This window comes from Protopterus annectens, chromosome 1.part0 (genome assembly GCF_019279795.1).
Source record: "Protopterus annectens isolate FY-2018-M chromosome 1.part0, PAN1.0, whole genome shotgun sequence".
In the NCBI taxonomy this organism is placed as follows: Eukaryota; Metazoa; Chordata; order Ceratodontiformes; family Protopteridae; genus Protopterus; species Protopterus annectens.
The window spans coordinates 539,080,012-539,099,608 of record NC_056725.1 but is presented as its reverse complement, the minus strand read 5'-3'; the positions used below and the strand labels follow the sequence as shown (position 1 = coordinate 539,099,608).

The 19,597-nt window shown below is 44.6% G+C and overlaps 1 protein-coding gene across 3 annotated transcripts in view; it reads right to left on the bottom strand.

Moving 5' to 3' along the window:
- Positions 1–19,597, bottom strand: part of XPO1 (exportin 1) — a 1,770,162-nt gene that overhangs the window by 908,152 nt on the left and 842,413 nt on the right. For all 3 annotated transcript variants that reach the window (XM_044061196.1, XM_044061203.1, XM_044061211.1), the window contains exon 12: positions 11,403–11,541. In XM_044061196.1, coding sequence (XP_043917131.1) covers positions 11,403–11,541 — 139 coding nt within the window. The remainder of the gene's footprint in view (positions 1–11,402; positions 11,542–19,597) is intronic.

Genomic DNA, 19,597 nt, shown 5'->3' with positions numbered 1-19,597 from the left:
CTGTTAAGACTGCAGCTGTATGCACGATGAACATCCAGGACTGCAACAGTGAATACACTTGAACATCTACATTTATGGTAAGTGTATACAACTGTACTATAATCATCGTGTTTCACTGTTGCAGTCATTACATTTGGGTAGATTTCCAAAGCTACGGTTGGGAGGATGGATTTATACAGCATTAGGACCAGCTATAAGGCCCTGCAGGACAGCAGTGACAAAGCCGGCTCTGGATTAAGAGAAGAAAGGTAAATGGTAATGTTTGGTGAACGTATGAACTGAGCTCCAGGTAGCAGCTTCTAGAATGCCTCTGGTAGGAACACCTCTGAGAAAGGCTGTAGAAGTAGATGCAGCCCTGGTGGAATGAGATCTGATCCCCTGGAGAATAGTTTTACCATGGTGAATATAGCAGAAATGAATACAATGGCTTATCCATTTGGAAAAAGTCTGCTTTGAAATAGCCTTTCCCTCTGCCCCTGCAGCAAATGCCACCAGTAGTTCCGATTTTCTTAGAGATTTTGATCTGTTTAAGTAAAATCTAAGTTGTTTGAGAACATCCAATGAATGCAGAATCCGCTCCCCCTTGTTCTGTGGATTGGGAAAGAAAGTTGGCAAATGAATGTTCTCATTAAGAGCCACACTGGATACCACCTTAGGCATGAAGGATGGATTGGTCCTGAGAGACACCCTGTCCGCATGAAAAATAATGAAAGGCTCCACTGCCATAAGAGCCTGTAATTCAGAAATCCTTCTAGCTGAAGTGACTGCTAAAAGGAAAGCTGTTTCCCAGGAGAGAAATTAAGTCTGCAGTAGCAGCTGGCTAGAAAGGAGGGAGAGTGAATTTTTCCAATACAAAATTGAGGTCACAGGCAGGGGATGGAGCTCTCCTGGGTGGTCTTAAGTTTTTGGCCTTTCTCAGATACTGCTTTAGCAGAGGATGAGAGAAGAGGGGTGGGTTCTGTGTTGTAATGAGCTGAAATGGCTGAGACATGGATTTTTTATGGAAGAAAAGGCCAGGCCCTTGTGAAGCATCTCAGTTAAGTATTGTAAAATTTGAGGAATACTGGGCACTGCTGTGCTTATTCCTTGTGAGTGACTCCAGGCACAGAATCATTTCCATTTGTCAGCATAAGATTTTCTAGTACTAGGTCTTCTTGCCTCCAAAATGACATCCATCACAGGTTTGCTGAGGGATGCTATGGGTGAATTTAGGTGATTAGCCACGCTGCAAGATTCAAAGTTTGGAGCGGAGTGTGCAGAACTTAGTTGTTCTGCTGAGGCAGTAAGTAAGGTTTCTGAGGCAAGTGCCATGGTGGAAGGTGTGACACTGCGCAGGAGTGGGTACCAGTGTTGGCGAGGCCAGTCTGGAGCAATCAGAATCATTTTTGGTTTGCCCTGTTTGACTTTTAGTAGAACTTTGGTGAGCAGAGGCAGAGGTGGAAAAGCATAGACTGATAGGTTTTTCCAGCGGAATGATAGAGCATCCACTTTCAAGGCTTTTTTGTGATGAGTTCTTGTGCAGAATTTGTCCAACTGATAGTTCTGGGGTGAGGCAAAAAGATCTAGGTCTGGACTCCCCCATTTGCATGTCAACATGTTGAAAATCCATGGTTTCAGTTTCCATTCGTGTGGGTCCATAAGATTTCTGCTTAGCTCATCTGCCAGAGTATTCAGCTTTCCTGGCAGGAATTGGGCTTGTAGTTGTATTTGGTAGGTCAAGGCCGTGTTTCACAATGCCATGGCTAGTCTGCAAAGGTGGTAGGAGTGTGTACCTCCCTGCTTGTTTATGTACCACATAACTGTGGTATTGTCTGTCTTTATCACTAATTGTCCTGGATGAAAGTAGTCCTTGAAGGCCGTCAGTGCATTCTATACCACTAGCATCTCTTTCTGATTGATATGAAGGTGCATTTGATATGGGCTCCATTTGCCCTAAATGCACTTCCCTGCTAGATGAGCCCCCCCAAGCATAGTCTGATGCGTCGGTAGTTAGGGTTTGGGCAGCGGGGGGTGGAGTGAATGGCAGTCCCTTGTTTTGGTGGCAGGCCTCTGCCTACCATAGGAAGTCTAGTTGCAAACAAGGTATGATAGGAATTATTGTTTCCAGGCTGTGACAATGTTGACTCCATAAACTTTTTAAGTACCACTGAAGTTTCCTCATATGCAGTCTTGCATATGGAATTAGAAGAATGCAGGAGGCCATGAACCCCAAGGCTTGCAGAATTTGTTTTGCAGATAGCAGGGTTTTTGTGGCCAAATGTATGAAGTACGTTACCAAATGAATTTGCTTTTCTGGTGTAAGTAAGCCATCTGGCAGTTGTATTCAAGCTTGCACCCAGGAATGTAATTTTTTGAGAGGGTACCAGTTGTGATTTCTTTCTGTTTACAGTGTATCCTAGACAAGTTAGAACCCTTTTTACAAACGCCAGATGCTTCAGAAGAATGTCCTTGTTTTCTGCCTGAATTAGACAATCGTCCTGGTATGGATATATTTGAATATTTCTTTGCCTGCAAAATGCAATTATTGGAGCCAGGCACTCTGGGAAGACCCTGGGTGCAGTAGATAAGCCAAAGGGCAGTGCAGAGAACTGGTAATGCAAGTAGCCTGGTTTGAAGCGGAGGTATCTTCTGTAAGATTCCCAGATTGGGATATGCAGGTAAGCCTCTTTTAAGTCTAGAGTTACCAACCAGGCATCTTTGCCTAGCATAGGAAGTAACTGTTGAAGAGTCAGCATCTTGAATTTTGGAATGTCCAGAAATGTGTTTAAAGTAGATAAGTCCAGAATTGGACGCCATGATTTGTCTTTTCTGGGTACCAGGAAAAGTCTTGAATAGAAACCTTGCCCCTTTTCCTCTTCTGGTACTGGTTGAATAGCCCCCATGTTCATGAGGGACAGTACTTATTTCTGGGCCTCTGCCCACTGATTTGGGGGCAGGTCTAGCCATCCGTTTGGGATTGGCAACGTGTGGAAATGAAATCTGTATCCCTGGGATACTATATTTAAAACCCATTTGTCCTGGTTTAGAAGTTGCCAGTTTCTTGCATGAAGTGCCAGTTTCCCCCCCAAAGGGGGGGCTAAAAGGTAAGTGCTTGGTAAGTGTAGAGGGAAGTCATTGAGACTGTTTACCACAGAGAGGTGCCTTATTATTTCCAGACTCAGAGGTTGGGGCACCCCATTGTTTTGTTCTAAAAGTCCCTTGTGACTGAAACCTGGAGCCTTTGGAATGTCTGGGTTTGACTTGAGTGACTCTCGAAGGAACTGGAAAGGACCATTTCTTAGTAGGCCAGTGCCTTCTAAATCTCTGAGGTTGTATTTGTAAGAAAGTTTTCACAGTTTGCATAGATTTAGCTTTATCTTCCATCTTTTTTAAAACTTCTTCAGCCTTATTACCAAAGAGACGGTCCTGTTGCAAAGGAGCATCCAACAATTTTGCTTTAACATGATCAGGCGGAGTTTGCTCTTTGAGCCAAGCATGCCTTCTTAGCACAGACCCAGTTGCAAAGAATCAAAACCACATTGCAAAGTATGTTTTCCAACTTATTCAGCTGAATGCAATAAATCATGCAAATCTTTATTCTCCACACAGTCAGAAATTAACATCATTTTCTGTTTAAGCAGTCCCATGATATGCTGATATTTAAGCATATGAAATTGACAGTTTAAAGCCTGATTGCCAAGGTTGCAGACGTGTAAACCTTCTTACCCCATCCATCCAGTGCCTTGGAATCTCTATCAGAAGGGGTAGGATTTTTAGCAGTAGAGGCCTTAATGCCCTTGGGACCCTGAGAAATGGTTTCAGGATCTGCAATAGGATTTTTGAAAAGGAATTTGAGAGAGTCAGGAACCCTGTAGTATCTGTCTGGCTTACAAGGAGCTGGAGGCAGAGAATCAAAAGCCATACTAGATTCTGAAAAAACATCATCAGCTATGTCTAGAACAGGAGGTATAGCCAAAGGCCTATGCTGAGGAAGAAGAAGTCTAAGCCCCTAAGTCTCTTTAGATTCAGAGAAGTCCTGACTTTCCCAGTGGAAATGTTCCCTTAAGGTAAGTAAAGTTCCCCCAAAAGAAAAATCCTCAGGGGGAGAAGCAGAAGGAATGGAATCTTCTGCATCAGAGTCCTCATAAGTAGGAATAGACGAATCCTGTTCATTAGAAGAGTCAGAAGAAACAGAATCCTGTTCAGAAGATTCATAATCAATGCCTTGCCTAGGCCTCTTAGAAGGACGGGGGGGGGGTTGGCTACCATCGATCAGAGTAATTAAATCTTCAGCTATTTTGATCAATTGCTTTTTAGGCATAGGTGCCTGCACATGTGGCCCAGGCGTCGGTTTTTTTAGACATAAATTTAGATTTTGGTCTTAGTTTTGAAGATGGCGTTGGTCTAATATACAAATCTGTAGGCCTGAAAACACCCTCAGAAGCCAGTGCCTGCACAGCGGCTTCGGACCCATCTAAGGTAGAGACATCCACACGTTCCATAACTGACGCATGTCGCGGCATACCGGACTTCAAATGGGTCTCAGTAGAGGCCTGCGAATCAGAAATTGTGGGTATCAGGGGCTGCGAAAGCGCCTCACTGAGTACTGGCGACTGGCTTAGGAGAAGCGTTGTCAGTTTTGGACCTCGACAGCCTGTCTCTGTCTTTTTCTTTGCGTTTTTTTTTAGGTATTCCGGTAGTCGGATTGCTAACCGTCGACATTTCTGGACAATTAAATCATGAGCCAAAATATTTAGAAGCAAAAATATACAGACGTTTAATAATGCGTTGATTAAATTTAGCACAAAACCGACAGCAAGGTATGTTGTTGTCAGGGCCTAGGCAAGGAATACAGTACAAATGAAAATCCTTATGAGGTATTTGCTTCCCACAAGTAATGCAATTAACTTTTACTGACATCGGTAAGGAGCAAGAAAAAGTTTCCCCAACGGGGTACTTCGCTTTTAGTTAAAGACTTCGGTACTGCAACTCGAAAACGAAAATTTCAGGAGTCTGCCAACCGGCACTTGCAAACTGCTTCTGCTTCAGGCACCGCACGGCAAGAAAGACTGATGTAATGGCATCTGCTGCATGTTTTATACCCCTGACGACCTGACGTCATGGAAGAAGGGACAGCAACCGACGCAGGACCCAAGACTTTGTTAACAAGGCCGACTGAGGGCAACCTGCCAGCAGATTACCCAAATGTAATGACTGCAACAGTGAAACACGAAGAACATCTAGGTATAAATCCCTATGTCACAAGATGGGTTGCCAATTGGCTCACTGACAGAACCCACATTGTAAAAGTTGCAGACTCCAAATCTGACTTCAAACCAGTGACAAGTGGAGCACCACAGGGTTCAGTCCTGGGACCTCTCCTGTTTGGTATCTACTTCTCTGAAGTACAGGCCAACACAGAAGGCCTTTGGCTAACAAAGATGACTGCAAACTAAGAAACATAGTTGAGTCCCCAAATGATGTGAACATCCTAGAGAAGTGCCTCACTGAGACAGATGCCCAGTGTCAGAGCCATGGCCTCAAGCTCAATGCCAAGAAGTGCACTGTCATCCCCTTTGGTAAAAACTCTGTACCCATGAATTATCACTTGGGCGGCAGTCTACTTAACGAATGTGTGATAAGAGACCTTGGGAATCAGGTGGACAGTAGTCTCTCCGATAGTCAAACCGACACAGTAGTCAGGAAGTCCTTCTACGTGGCAAATCTCATCACAAAAGGGTTCTCATCTAGTAAAAAAAGAGGACATTGTTCCCCTCTACTCGACACTCATTAGACCCATTATAGAGTAAAACGCCCCTTTTGGAATGTACCTCAAGACATCTGCAGCAGCTGGAAAAGCTACAGAAGTACCTCACAACGATGATTACTGGCCTCAAACAGATGCCCTACACTGACTGTCTCAAAAAACTACAGATTTACTCTGTAGCATATCGTCTACTCCGAGGTGATCTCTGCCTAACATATAAAGCTATGTCAAACCTAAAGCTGTTGGACATGCTACACCTAAAGAAATCTAAATCCCTCCAAGCTACATGCTCTAGGGACCTAACCCTTGTCACCACAATAAATAGGACAAGCTGGAGGGATAGATTCCCATCCCAGAGATTTCCCATACTCTAGAAAAAGCTACCCATCTATGTCAAGCAAAGTTCCTCATTCGCACTCTAAGAAAAATCTTGATCAGTGGATGGGAAATAGGAAATACACTGCGGGGATCACTTCTGTGGCTCTGCTTGACAGAGGCACAGGAAAACAACTTTCTTGGGTGGCGAAAGCCAGGGAACCTTGTTGGCTAGGCTTACTTAGGCCCTTGGGCCAAAAGCCTAGTACCTACCTATGAGCCTATACTATCAGCACCTCAAACTGTCTTGCATTAACTCCACACTTAACACCTTCTCTTCTATTATACACACACACTAACACTGCATCATAATTTTACTACTGATCAGTCAACATCTCCCCCACCCTCCTATCAGAAACCACAGGGCAAAACACCTAACCTCATTGTCAAAGCCCACCCTGAAGTAAAAAAATTTCCAACCTTAGCTTTAGCTGCACACCTCAAAAGATAATCTCTGTTTACACCTGATATAACATTCTAACACAAATACCACTTTTACTATTTTCAAACCCACTGTCACAATTAACATGCTCCTCCCTAACCTGCCTAGCTTCTTTATTTTAAATTCTCAACCTCGTTACAGCTATATCCCCGCTTATCCTCACACACCAATACACATCAACAACCTCCTCCAACCATCACCCCAATAAACATAGCTTCTCACATATCTCCTTCCCAGGTTTTCCCCTATACCCTCCCATATTATTCAAGCCACAAACTGGCCTCCTCACCTCCTATGAAACCACACGACACCAATACCATCACTCTGGAATAAAAAACACTTCCTATAGTACTTATTCCTCATTACCTACCTACTCAAATGTAGAGACATAAATCCTAACCCTGGCCCACCCTCTAATCCTAAACACAAGAATAACCCCAAAGATATAAACATACTTACACTGAACCTTAAAAGTATATGCAATACAATAGCCCCCAACTGCATGCTTTCTATATCCCTCTATGTTCATCATCGTACCCTACACCAGTAATATACCCACCTTTTCCAATGCCGAGGTACTAATCTCTTTTTGAACCTCAACATATCAAAAAGAATTTGCATAACGGTAATATATATTCCACCAGATAATATACCAGTGTTGGAAAACATTTTATCCCAGACAATAAACCTTGGAACAATAATCTTAGGAGATAAATAAATAGAGACTGGCAAACCATAGCTTCCAACTCCCCCATAAATAGTATAAATCTGTATGTTTTTTTCTCAGCTCATCAATACTCTAACAAAATACAGCAAAGACCTTACCTGCCAATCCATATCCCACCCCGCCAATTACCCCTCTTCCAGTACACTGTCTAGCTCCCTCAGCGATTATCTGTCAGCATATTCCCTTAGACTAAACTCCCAACAACTAAGAATACACACTGTAAAATCAGTTAGGAACTCAATTTTTATCAGCACAGCATAAATTCAACAATCTCCTACATGAAAGGGACTGGACACCCCTTAAACAACTACCCCTTAATGCTGCTGTACTATACTTTAGTAACACCTTCCTTCACATACTTAATACACTAGCTCCCATTTGTATGAAAAGAATCAAAAAGAACTCAGCACCATGGCTCTCTAAGGAATGTAAACACCTGATGAAGCAAAGGGACCTAACCTGGAAACAGAACAAAAAAGAGCAAAATCATGTTAATTTCAAAACACTATGTAACAAAGTGAAAAAACTAATCGGAGAGGAGTCATATTATTCCCTGCTTCAACTCCAACATAAAATCAACCTCATTAAATTTTGGCACTACATATCTTCTCAACTTAACCCTGGAGCACATAGAGACCACACCCCATCACCTGATACCCCCCCATTACAAACTGCCGAAAACTTTAACAAGCACTTCATAAAATCAATATCAGACCTACTAACACACCCCTAATGCTGGACCACCCCCCACACCCTTCAACCTATTCAGACATCAACACAGACCCTTCAACTACTTCTAAACAGGTCATTACTAACCCCCCCCACTTAAAATGTCATACGAACCCCATTCCCACTTCAGCCCATACTTACTGACACCATTAAGAAACTGCTATATAAACTAAAACCCTGCTCTACCTCAGCTGATAATCTTCCACCACACTACCTCAGACTGGCTGCTAATTCAATCACCTACCCAATCAGTATCCTTATAAATAGGTCTTTATCTGAATCAGAAGCACCTACATATGGAAACAATCTTATATCACCCACATCCACAAAGGAGGCAACTCTTTTGATCCATCCAATTTCCATCCTATATCCATCTCGTCATCTATATCCAAAATTCTGTAGAGGGGTATCCATCAGCAAGTAATGCAATATCTATTGCAAAACAATCTTTTATCCAAAACCCAACATGGCTTCTGACCTAGCCACAGCACAGCTACAGCCTATTATCTTTTACAGACACTGTAAACAAGGCCAGAGATGCAGGATACTAAACAGCCTCAGTATTCCTTGACCTCTCCAAGGCCTTTGATACAGTGTCTCGCCCCTTACTATTAAACACCGTGTCTAACTTAGGCTTCTCACATAACACAGTAAAATGGTTTCAGAGCTACCTCAAGGATCATAAACAAGCAGTGAAATGGTCCAATGAAGTCTCACCCTTTCTCCACAACCTTACTAGAGTCCCTCAAGGCTTCATCCTAGGACCCCTACTCTTCAACATTTTCATAAACAACCTTCACGCTGCCTCTCATCCTGGGACCCTCATTCACTACGCTGATGACTACACCATAATCTGTACTGCTCAATCACTACCTGAACTACTTTCAAAAACTCAACAGTCCTTTACTGCAGTTGAATCCTGGCTAAGAAATGCCCAACTCATTCTTAAGCCAAATAAGACAAAACTAGCACTCTTATCCCAAGAACACCTCCCCTGTCACTGATCATTTTAACATCCTTGCATCTGACAACACTGTCAGAAACAGTGCAGGAAACCAAACTTCTAGGAGTTATCATTGACAAACTTTCATTCGACCCCCATATAAGAAAAATATAAAGAAAACTCATCAAAAACTGGGACTCTCATACAGAAAAACATTTCTTTACTGCAGCAACCAAAACTACCCTTGCAAAAACATTTTTACTTCCCTCCCTTCTTTATGGTGCCCCAATCCTAACTAACATTTGGACCTCTACCTTAAAGATGGAACAGTGCTGCAACAAAGTTGCAAAGTTTGCCACACACTAAATATCTCACATACCACTATAAACCACTCCTAGAATTAAACTGGCTTGAACTCCCCAACCAACTTGCCTTTATTCAGCTATCCACCCTGCACAACCTTATTTTCAAGCCTACTGCCTGCCCTGCACTAACCAACCTAGTCGAACCTTACTCACCAAATCAATCCCTATGATCACAAAACAAATCTCTTAGCTATCTCAAAACCCACAAGAAAACCAATCACTTGCTGTATTCCTACTCTGTCTCTATACTTTGGAATTCACCATCTCTAGCTACCAGGTCTCTGCTTGGCCTAACCCATTTCAAAGCCTCCTTAAAAAATCATCTCAAAAAGACATGGCTCTGCTCCTGCATAAAGCCTGACTGATGCTCTGCACTTCCTCTTCTTCCACACTAGCCTCATCCTCTTCTTCTGTCACATTTCAATCCTATACAGTCTGTAAGACCCTAAGGTTCTTCTCTAACTCCTCCTCTGTTTCTATACCATATCCTTAGGCTACTGCTCAGGCTGTATTGCTTCTATTCTTTTTAACTCTCTCTCACTATCTTTCTGCATCATTAACTTTCTGGTTATTATTTTCTTACCAGAAACTAACATTCTATTTATTTATTTTTTCATGTACTATAGCAGTCAATGTCACTCACTGGTCTATCTACATACTATTTTTTTTTACACTACAGCATGTATAGTGAGAGAGTGACCATTATTGTATACAATGTTTTTAACTCTATAGAATCGTCTAGATGTGTAGTATATATTGTAACATGTTGTAACATAGTTTGTTCTTTCAATTTATTTTATATAGTATTTCTAATGTGATTGGTATTGTATTGGATTTTATTGTATTTTTATTGTACGGTATGTGGAGCTTTTCTCCACGGGCCTCTGCTGAAAATGGGTTCTGCAGACCCAGTCAGACCACTCCGGTAAACAAATGTCAAATAAATAAAGGCAAGAGTTTTCAAATTCAAGGAGGAGACCTCTTTCTAGGCTCCAATGGAGCTTTAGAATGTTTGCTTGGGGGCTGAGCCTTAGAAGAGGAGGAGGAAGGGGTAGTAATCCCTTAAGAACCAACTTGTTCCTCCTACCCGCAATCATATGCTGCTCCTAGACAATAAATGCACTCCTGTGGGCATCAGAATTTGGAATGCTGTGTCACAGTTAAGTGCATTCTTTAAATCCTGTTGGCTTCTCGAACACAGTTTTGGAAAGGAAGAAGTATAGAGAGAAAAGATTTTTTTTTTATACAAACTACCAACAATGGTAGGGGTAGTTACCCTAAAAAAAGGGTAGGAAATGAAGTAGAAATAAAGAAAAGGAGGTACCAACAATGGTAGGTAAAAGTATACCTGAGAAAGTAGAAAAAGGTAAATGAAGGGCTAACAAGCAGAAACTCAAAATCTCGACAGCTAGAGAGCAGATCTAGAGAAAGTTAAATGGTTAAGATTTCCTGATGAAAAAAATATGCACAAATGCTTGAACAATTGAAAAAAGCTTCTGAAAGAGGATTTGTGTCTGTGCAAGATGGTGGCAAATGAAATTTGAGGTATTGTACACTAGCTAGGACATTACAGGTAGAGCTCAAGAGTAGGATCCGTATGTCTGAGATATATGGCCAAGTCAGATCTGGTACCCATACACTGAGGATGAATGAAAAAGCCATCATCAAAATCAATTTTTATACATATATGCTTTGACCTGTTGGCTAACTAAAGTGTTTTGATTAGGCTAAGTGGTTTAAGTAACTCTGGTTGTCTCTGTACTTCAGTAAGATGTGTACAGGAAGGTAATGACCAGAGATTGTTTTTCCGACATTTTATAACATGGAATAGCTTAGGATAAAGTCTTGGAATCCTACCGGTCAAAGAAAAATGTAAAACTGGCACAGTCGTACAAACAGCACTTAAAGTAGTACTAACAGACAGTCAAACACACACTGAAATTACAGCAATCTTTAAAAGCAGTCTCAGTAACTTAAAAGTAGACATTTATACTCTCTAATACACAATGTCAATCCTGCTCCATCCATATTAATCCCTGCACTTGAAAAAAGGGGGGAAAATAATTAGTTCTTACCGAGTGTCTCTCTCATATTTTTGTACAAGTTGATGGAGTCTGTATCTTTCATAAATTCTCTTACAACTTCACCTTGATCATTTTCTACGACCAATACCTCCTCTGGTTTTGCCATTCGACTAACCATTAGCAAACGTACCTGTTTAAAATATTAAAGGTAAAGGCATAATCATGTATATAGCTGTGCGTTCGCATGCATGCATACAAATACTTTTGTTGCTACTACAACCTTCTTTCTGTGGCAATATACAGCCCATGGGCATTTTAATATACACTGATTACAGAGGAATTTTTTTTTACTAGTTGGCTGAATTATACAGTGCATGAAAGCAATTAGGACATGCTGACTGCAAAAGTAAATCTTTAGGACAAGTTCTTGCACAATGCAAATTAATGACAACTTCCGTGACAGAGAATGCTCTTCACATGTTTCGCCAGTCAACTACATCAAGAAACTACCCTTCTATAAAATATGATGGCTAAAGTATGTCAAACAGATGGTCTTCAGACATGCATTCTAGTGCATCCTTCAAAAACAAATGTACAAGTTGCCTCTGTGCCATAGGTGGATAAGTAGCATCCTGGTACTAAGTGTTAGAGGGAATTATTGGCATCTACCAGCTTGCTCATCCTGACGGACGGGAGAGGAGATTTCATCTGTAGCGAACCTGGAAGCATATGGCTTGAAGTGAAAGGAGGACATGCACAGATGCATGTATGCACCTCTCCAGACAGAAGTGTCAACTGCGTCACAGCCACCACAGGCAGGCATACAGCAGTTAGAGCCCACACCAAATAAATGACTTCCAGTTCTGTACTTTAACTCTCACATACTGGTATCTCATCCATGTCATGAAACTAATGGGCCACAGACTCCACTCATAACCTAACAATGAATGGACTAGACCTCATCTCAGAAGAATGAATGGATCATAAGGGATTGGAAGAGGAACTTGAGGATAGTTACTTGAGTACACTTAAAATTGCACTGAAATGTTTTATGAAAAAGCTAATATGGAAACAGGATAAGTGGACTTGCTTTTGAATCCTTTTCATTCACAGCTTGGACCAAAAGGAATAAAAAGCTGCATTCCAATGCAGCATGTGTGTATGTATGTATGTGTGTGTGTGTGTGTGTGTGTGTGTGTGTGTGTGTGTGTGTATATATATATATATATATATATATACATATATATATATATATATATATATATATACACACACACACACACACATAAGATATGCGTGTGTGTATATCTATATGTATATGTATATATATATATATATATATTTATATATGTACACACACACATAGATATGTGTGTGTGCATATATATATATATATATATATATATATATATATATATATATATTTATTAAGAAGTTATGTACTCACCATAACGTTCCATCTGAGTAGATAGACTTCCATTTGTCAGCACAACCTATGGGTATCGGATCCGACTTCGGATCCGAGCCGGCAGTTTACAACAGCTTAGATCCGATCTCCTAGCTCCTCCCCCTACCCATAAACCCCTGCCAACCCTGACTGACCTCCGATCAAGTTTGCCCCCAAAAACAGCAACTGCTAAAGATAGATCAGTTTCAAAGACCATCTCTGAAGACAACAAATGTGTACAATCAAAGGTCAGGGGGAAGGAGGGGGGGACGGTTGCTGACAAATTAAGTTTATCTACTCAGACGGAACGTTATGGTGAGTACATAACTTCTTAATCTGAAGTAGCTAACTTCATTTGTGTAGCAACCTATGGGACAGAGTCCCCAGCTACCTGAACCTTGGGCGGCCATCATGGAAGGATGTTCCGGAGCACTGCAGAGCCAAAGGATGCTCTCCCTCTGGAGATAATATCCAGCTTATAATGGTTGATAAAGGTATGAGATGAGGCCCAAGTGGCAGCCGAACAAATATCATCTAAGGATACCCTGGATCTAAAGGCAGCAGAGGCGGACATAGATCGGGTAGAGTGGGCACGGACTCCCTGAGGTGTGGGCCTACCAGAACGTTCATAAACCAAAAGAATACATTGCGAGATCCATCGAGACAATGTGACTTTAGATACCAATTTACCCAAATTCATTTTGGCAAAGGAGACGAACTGGTCGGATTGCCTATGACCAGATGTCCTGTGAATATAAAATCGAAGTTGTCTATGCACATCCAAAAGGTGTAGTTTGTATTCCCCTTTGTTATGATAATTGGGAAAGAAAACTGGCAGGTTAATGGACTGATTGATATCTGACTCGGAAGCAATCTTAGGGAGAAAAGAGGGATTGGTCCTGAGGTAAATGCTATCCTTGTGGAAGGTTAGATATGGGGGTTTCACACAAAGGGCTTGAATTTCAGAAACTCTTCTAGCCGAAGTGATGGCGACGAGAAAGGCCGTCTTCCAAGACAAATACTTGAGATCCACTGAAGCTGCAGGCTCAAAGGGGGAAGCTGTCAAGGCCTGACGCACTAACGTCAAATCCCACGGAGGTACCACTTCCTTTACTGCAGGTCTGAGCAGGAAGGTGCCCTTCATAAAGGTCTTGCACAGTTTTGAAGTGATCAAGGGATGCAGATCATGTCCGACATGGTAGTGAGAGATAGCTGCTAGTTGAACCTTGATGGTGGAACAGCTAGCCCCCTGGTGAAACAGTCCTGATAAGAAGTCTAACACAGCAGGTAAGGGAGCTGTGAAGGGATCCAAGTTTTGACTTTCCGCCCAAATCGAGAAACGTTTCCATTTGCTACTGTAAATCTTCCTAGTAGAAGGCTTGTGGGCTGCTACTAGAATGGCTTTGACTGGGGAAGAGATGCCGGGAGTCCTAGCTACGAGTGGAACTGGAGCAGCCAAGCTGTGAGCTTGAGACTGACCAGGTTCAGTGTTGGGAGACCCAGAGGGTGGGAAATCAGATCCGGGAGGGGATCTAGAATCCAAGGAGGATTCACCAGATGAGACCAAAGGTAAGGAAACCAGGTTTGACGAGGCCAGAATGGAGCAATGAGGATAATCCTGCTCCCCAACTGACTGGCTTTCTGTAGAAACTTTAGCATCAGGGGAAGAGGTGGAAAAGCATAAAGCAGACCGGGAGGCCAAGCATGCACCAGAGCGTCTCTCGGGGATTCCCCGACTTGGGGAATTAAAGCGAAATAGCTGTTGCATGTGGTGTTTGAAGGAGAGGCAAAAAGATCGCAACAGGGCTGCCCCCACTTGGCAAAAATCTGATTCGCTACCTGCGGATTGAGAGACCACTCGTAAGGGGAAAGGATGGTGCGACTGAGTCTGTCCGCCAGGATGATGGACCGTCCCGGAATGTGCGTTGCAATGAGAAAACGGTTGGTGGAGATCGCCCATTCCCACACTCTCATGGCCTCTCGACAGAGTGGGTAAGACCTGGTTCCCCCCTGTTTGTTGATGTACCAGACAACCGACATGTTGTCCGTCTGGATCGCAATCGTCCCTACAGGAAGAAGGTCCTGAAGTGCTTGCAATGCTAACAGCACTGCCCTCATCTCTAGGACATTGATATGCAAAGAGGTCTCCGTGTTGTTCCACGTGCCTTGGACAGTCCTGCCTGAAGAGTGCCCCCCCACCCGAGGCGAGAGGCGTCCGTGGTCACCGTGGCAAGGGGAGGGGCCATAGAAAAGGGGCGTCCCATGTGGAGGTCCGGAGATTGCAGCCACCATACGAGAGCCCTCTTGCAAGCCCTGCTGAGGGGAATGGGATGACTCAGAGGGTAGTGACGAAAAGACCACTGGACATGGAGGGTCCATTGCAAGACCCTCATGTTCAGACGTGCCACTGGCAATAAGTTGATTGCCGCTGCCATTGAGCCTAGAGCCCCGATGACCAATTCCGCAGGAGGAGCTGAAGATAGGATGGCCCGCACATGAAGCCTCATGGTTCGAAGTCGTTCTGGGGTTAAGAAGGCTACAAGATTGATTGTGTTTAACCTGGCCCCGATAGAATCTATGACCAGAGTCGGGGTGAGAGAAGATTTGTCCATATTTATTGTGATCCCTAGCCAGGGAGCAATGCAAAGAAAATAGTTCCTGGCTGTGCAGAGTAGATGCCTTGTCGGGGCAGTCAGGAGCCAGTCGTCCAGGTATGGAAAAACCTGAATTCCCTGGAGCCTCAGGTGGGCCGCTATCACTGCTAACACTTTGGTGAACACCCTGGGGGCTGAGGTGAGACCAAAAGGGAGAGCCCTGAATTGGTAATGACTGGCTCCTAGCCGGAAGCGGAGAAACCTCCTGGATCGTCTGTCCATGAGAATGTGGTAGTACGCATCCTTGAGGTCTATAGAGCACATCCAATCGTTCTCCCATAAAAGGGGGAGAATGGATTGAAGAGTGACCATCTCGAATTTCTCTTTGGTTACTGACAGGTTCAAGAGGGAGAGATCGAGGATTGGCCTCAAGTCCCCCGTCTTTTTTGGCATCAAAAAGAACCTGGAGTAATAACCCGATCTGAGCTGGTCTAGGGGGACGTTTTGGATGGCTCTTTTTTCTAGGAGCTGCTGAATTTCCGCAGCTGCGGCCTCCCTCTGATCGGGTGGGACATCGGGGAGGTGCTTGGGGAAGAGAGGGGGGTAAGAGAAGGGAATCTGGTAACCTCTGGATATGATGCGAAGCACCCAGCGGTCTGCTGTGATGGACTCCCAAGCTGCCAGGTGCCTCGAGAAACGTCCCCCGACTGCCTCCAGAGTGGAGCAGTCAGGCAACCCCTCAGGGCTGCTGCATGGGCCAATCAAAGAAGGGTTCTCTGGACCCAAAGTTCTTTGGGCCCCCTCTGCCTCTAGGGCGGCGTCCTCCCTGTCCTCCTCTGCCGCGGAAGGACTGGGGATAGGGAGCGGATTGGGACTGTTGCGACTTCCGAAACCACATCTTCTTCTGTCCCTTTTGGTTCCTGGAGAAAGACCTCTGGGGAGCAGAGAAGCGGACTCCGACGGCAGACGTCTTCCCGTCCTTTTTGCTCTGGACCAAGGTGTCGCGAACGGTCTTTCCCAATAGGGTAGGAGGGGCATTTGCGAACGACGCCTTAAAGGGTTCCGCGAAATCACAATGCCGGAGCCAGGCCTGACGCCTCATGACGAGGCCTGCTCCGCTGGCTCTAGCGGCTCCCTCCGTGGCATGGGATAGTAGCTGCATAGAGGTATTGGAAATGGACCTAAGAGTGGCCATACGGGTGGAGTACAGCTGTTTGTCCTCCGCCGACATGGACTTCGGGGGCGATGCAGCGTATTCCTTAATAAGATCCCGCTGCAGTCTAATAACGTGTGCCATACAGTTCAGAGACCTCACCAAGAAGGACACTGAACTAAACACCCGCTTCCCTAAGCGGTCCAGCTATCGGGACTCCTTGCCCGGGGGGGTAGACTGAGGGGCTCTCGAGCTAGTTCCCTCTTAGTGGCCGCTGCCACCAACATGGCATCTACCTGGGGACCCTTGCTCAAATGGGGCCTATCTGCAGGGGGACTGAGGATCCGGTCAGGGCGCTTCGGGACTGGCTCCACAGTGTCTGGCTCCTTCCAAGCCCTGGTGGTAATCAGGTCCACCAGGGGGTCGGCCGGAGGGGACACCCAAGAGGTAGAAGGGCCTGCTTCAAACGCCTCCAGGAACACGGACTCGTCCGAGGTCGGCTTTGGGGCAGACCACCCGCCTCTGATCCTGAGCATTTCCATGATGTCTCCAAAGGAGACATCCTCAGGGGGTGACCTTGGGGAGCCTTCCCCTTCCTCCAAATCCGTGTCTTCAGTCAAGGACTCAGGGGAGTCCACTTGCCTCCTCTTGCACTTCCGCTTGTGGGGGATCTCCTCGGGGGGGCTGTCTGAGGTGGCCTCACCAGCAACATCCTGTTCCAAGGGAACGACCTGGGACATTGAAGCAGGCTGTCCCTGGGGCTGGGTGATGGAAGTCGGACCCAACAGAGGAGTGCGGGGTGGAGCCGTGGCAAGGACCGGGGGCCTGGAAGCAGTCGACAGAGCCCTCTCCACCACATCGAATGCCGAAGGAGAGCCGCTCTCTCTGAGATCCGATAGCAGATCCTCACTCGGATCAGACAGGCGGACCAGGGCCGGCGCCAAAGCGATCGGATCCGACGGACCAGTATGCTCCAACCTGGATGGCGCCGAAGGCATATTGAAACTCTCGGACCCAAAGCTCAGCCCTCGGCTCCGAGAGCTTGGATCCGACAAAAACGGACCCGACAGGGTCGAGGGAAGCGTCGGCGCCGAAGTACCCGAGACTGTCGGCGCCGACCCACCCCCGGTTACAAGGCTGCCCTGCTCCGAACACAGGAAGCGGGACGGAGAAGGAGCTATCGGGGCAAAGAAAGGGGTCGAGCTCCCCCCCGGAGGGGGGGGGGGGAGGAAGGAGCACTCCCATCTGCAGTTGGGCCTGGAGGCACCTTCGCATCATCTGGTCCAAATCCGCATCGGAAAGGCTGCGAGTGGATCTCGACGAGGCCACCAAGGCGGGACGGAAGTGCCACCTCGATGAACTCGAAGGAGATCGGGTCTCCTCCTCAAGACCCGGTGAAAAACAGGGAGACCGGATCCGAGAGGGAGGAGACCGGGAAGCCCTGGAGGGAGAAGACCGCTTAGCCGGGGAGGGGGGGGGGGCGACGCGGAGGCCTCGGCCCTCCGCTTGTGGTGCTTCTCCCTTCTTTTGTCTTTCCTGGCCTCCCTCTCCTCCGGGCCTACAGTGGGAGGTTTAGTCCCGGCCGGAGGAAGAGAGGCAGGAGTGGCCGCCGCCGAAGCCGCGGTGGAAGCCACGGTAGGACCGGAGGCCGAAGCCGAATCCAGGGGCAAGAGACCTGCCAGGATCAGCTTGGATCTCCGGTCCTTAAGTGACCTGGGGTTGAACGACGCACAGATGGAACACCCAGAGGAAAGGTGTCCAACCCCAAGGCACAGAACACAACGAGTGTGGCCATCAGCCGGTGAAAGCTTATTACCACACTCGGTGCATTTGGAGAAGATTGGTTTTGGGGCCTCAGACATTTTAAGCTAAGGAGGACACACTAGTTGGGCCCCAACACATGCACACAGAACCTGACGAACCAGCGAGGGAGAGGGAGGAAAAATTACAACCAAAGTAAGAGTTAACACTAGGGTTTACAGACCAAAAGGGATCTAAACACACCACACTCACACTAAAGGGATAGAAAAGAAATACATTTTTGTTTTTCTCACAAACTAAACGACCAAGCCTGGAACTCGAAAACCAAGCTGCTGACGACAAGTGCGGCAAACTAGATCTGAGGTCAGTCAGGGTTGGCAGAGGGTTTATGGGTAGGGGGAGGAGCTAGGAGCTCGGATCTAAGCTGTTGAAAACTGCCGGCTCGGATCCGAAGTCGGATCCGATACCCATAGGGTGCTACACAAATGAAGTTAGCTACTTCAGATATATATATATATATATATATATATATATATATATATATATATATACACACACACACACACACACACATAGATATGTGTGTACATATATGTGTGTATGCATGTGTGTGTATATATATATATATATATATATATATATATATATATATATATATATATATATATAAATATATATTAGATATGTGTGTGTATATATACTACAGATATATATATATATATATATATATATAGATATATATATATATATATATATATATATATATATATATATATATCTATATATATATATATATATATAGATATATATATATATACATACACACACACACACACAAACATCTATATGTATACACACACACTATAGATATATATATATATATATATAAAAAACGTATTTTTCCCCCAAGGGGACAGCAATGAATTTTGAAAGACTCAATGACAAAGATGATTTCAGTCGCACGCAAAAGACATAGCATCTTCATAGTAAACTGTTTGGTTGTGATAGTGAATGTCTGTAGCTGTTACAGCAATGTGCTGATTTTCAAGGGTCACAAGTTAATTATTTTTTTTTTTTTTTTTTTTTTTTTTTTTTTTAAGTACAGCAATACCTTTTGCCTTCTGACACAAATACATTACAAATTAATTCTAAGTCGGGAGTCCCAAACTCAAAAGATTCAAGAACAGCATGAGGCTGACTGCACACTCACTGAAAGACTGGTGACCAAAAATCTCAAACTTGCTAGCTTTACATGTTAATTGCATCCTGCTTGACAAATCACACTGAATTT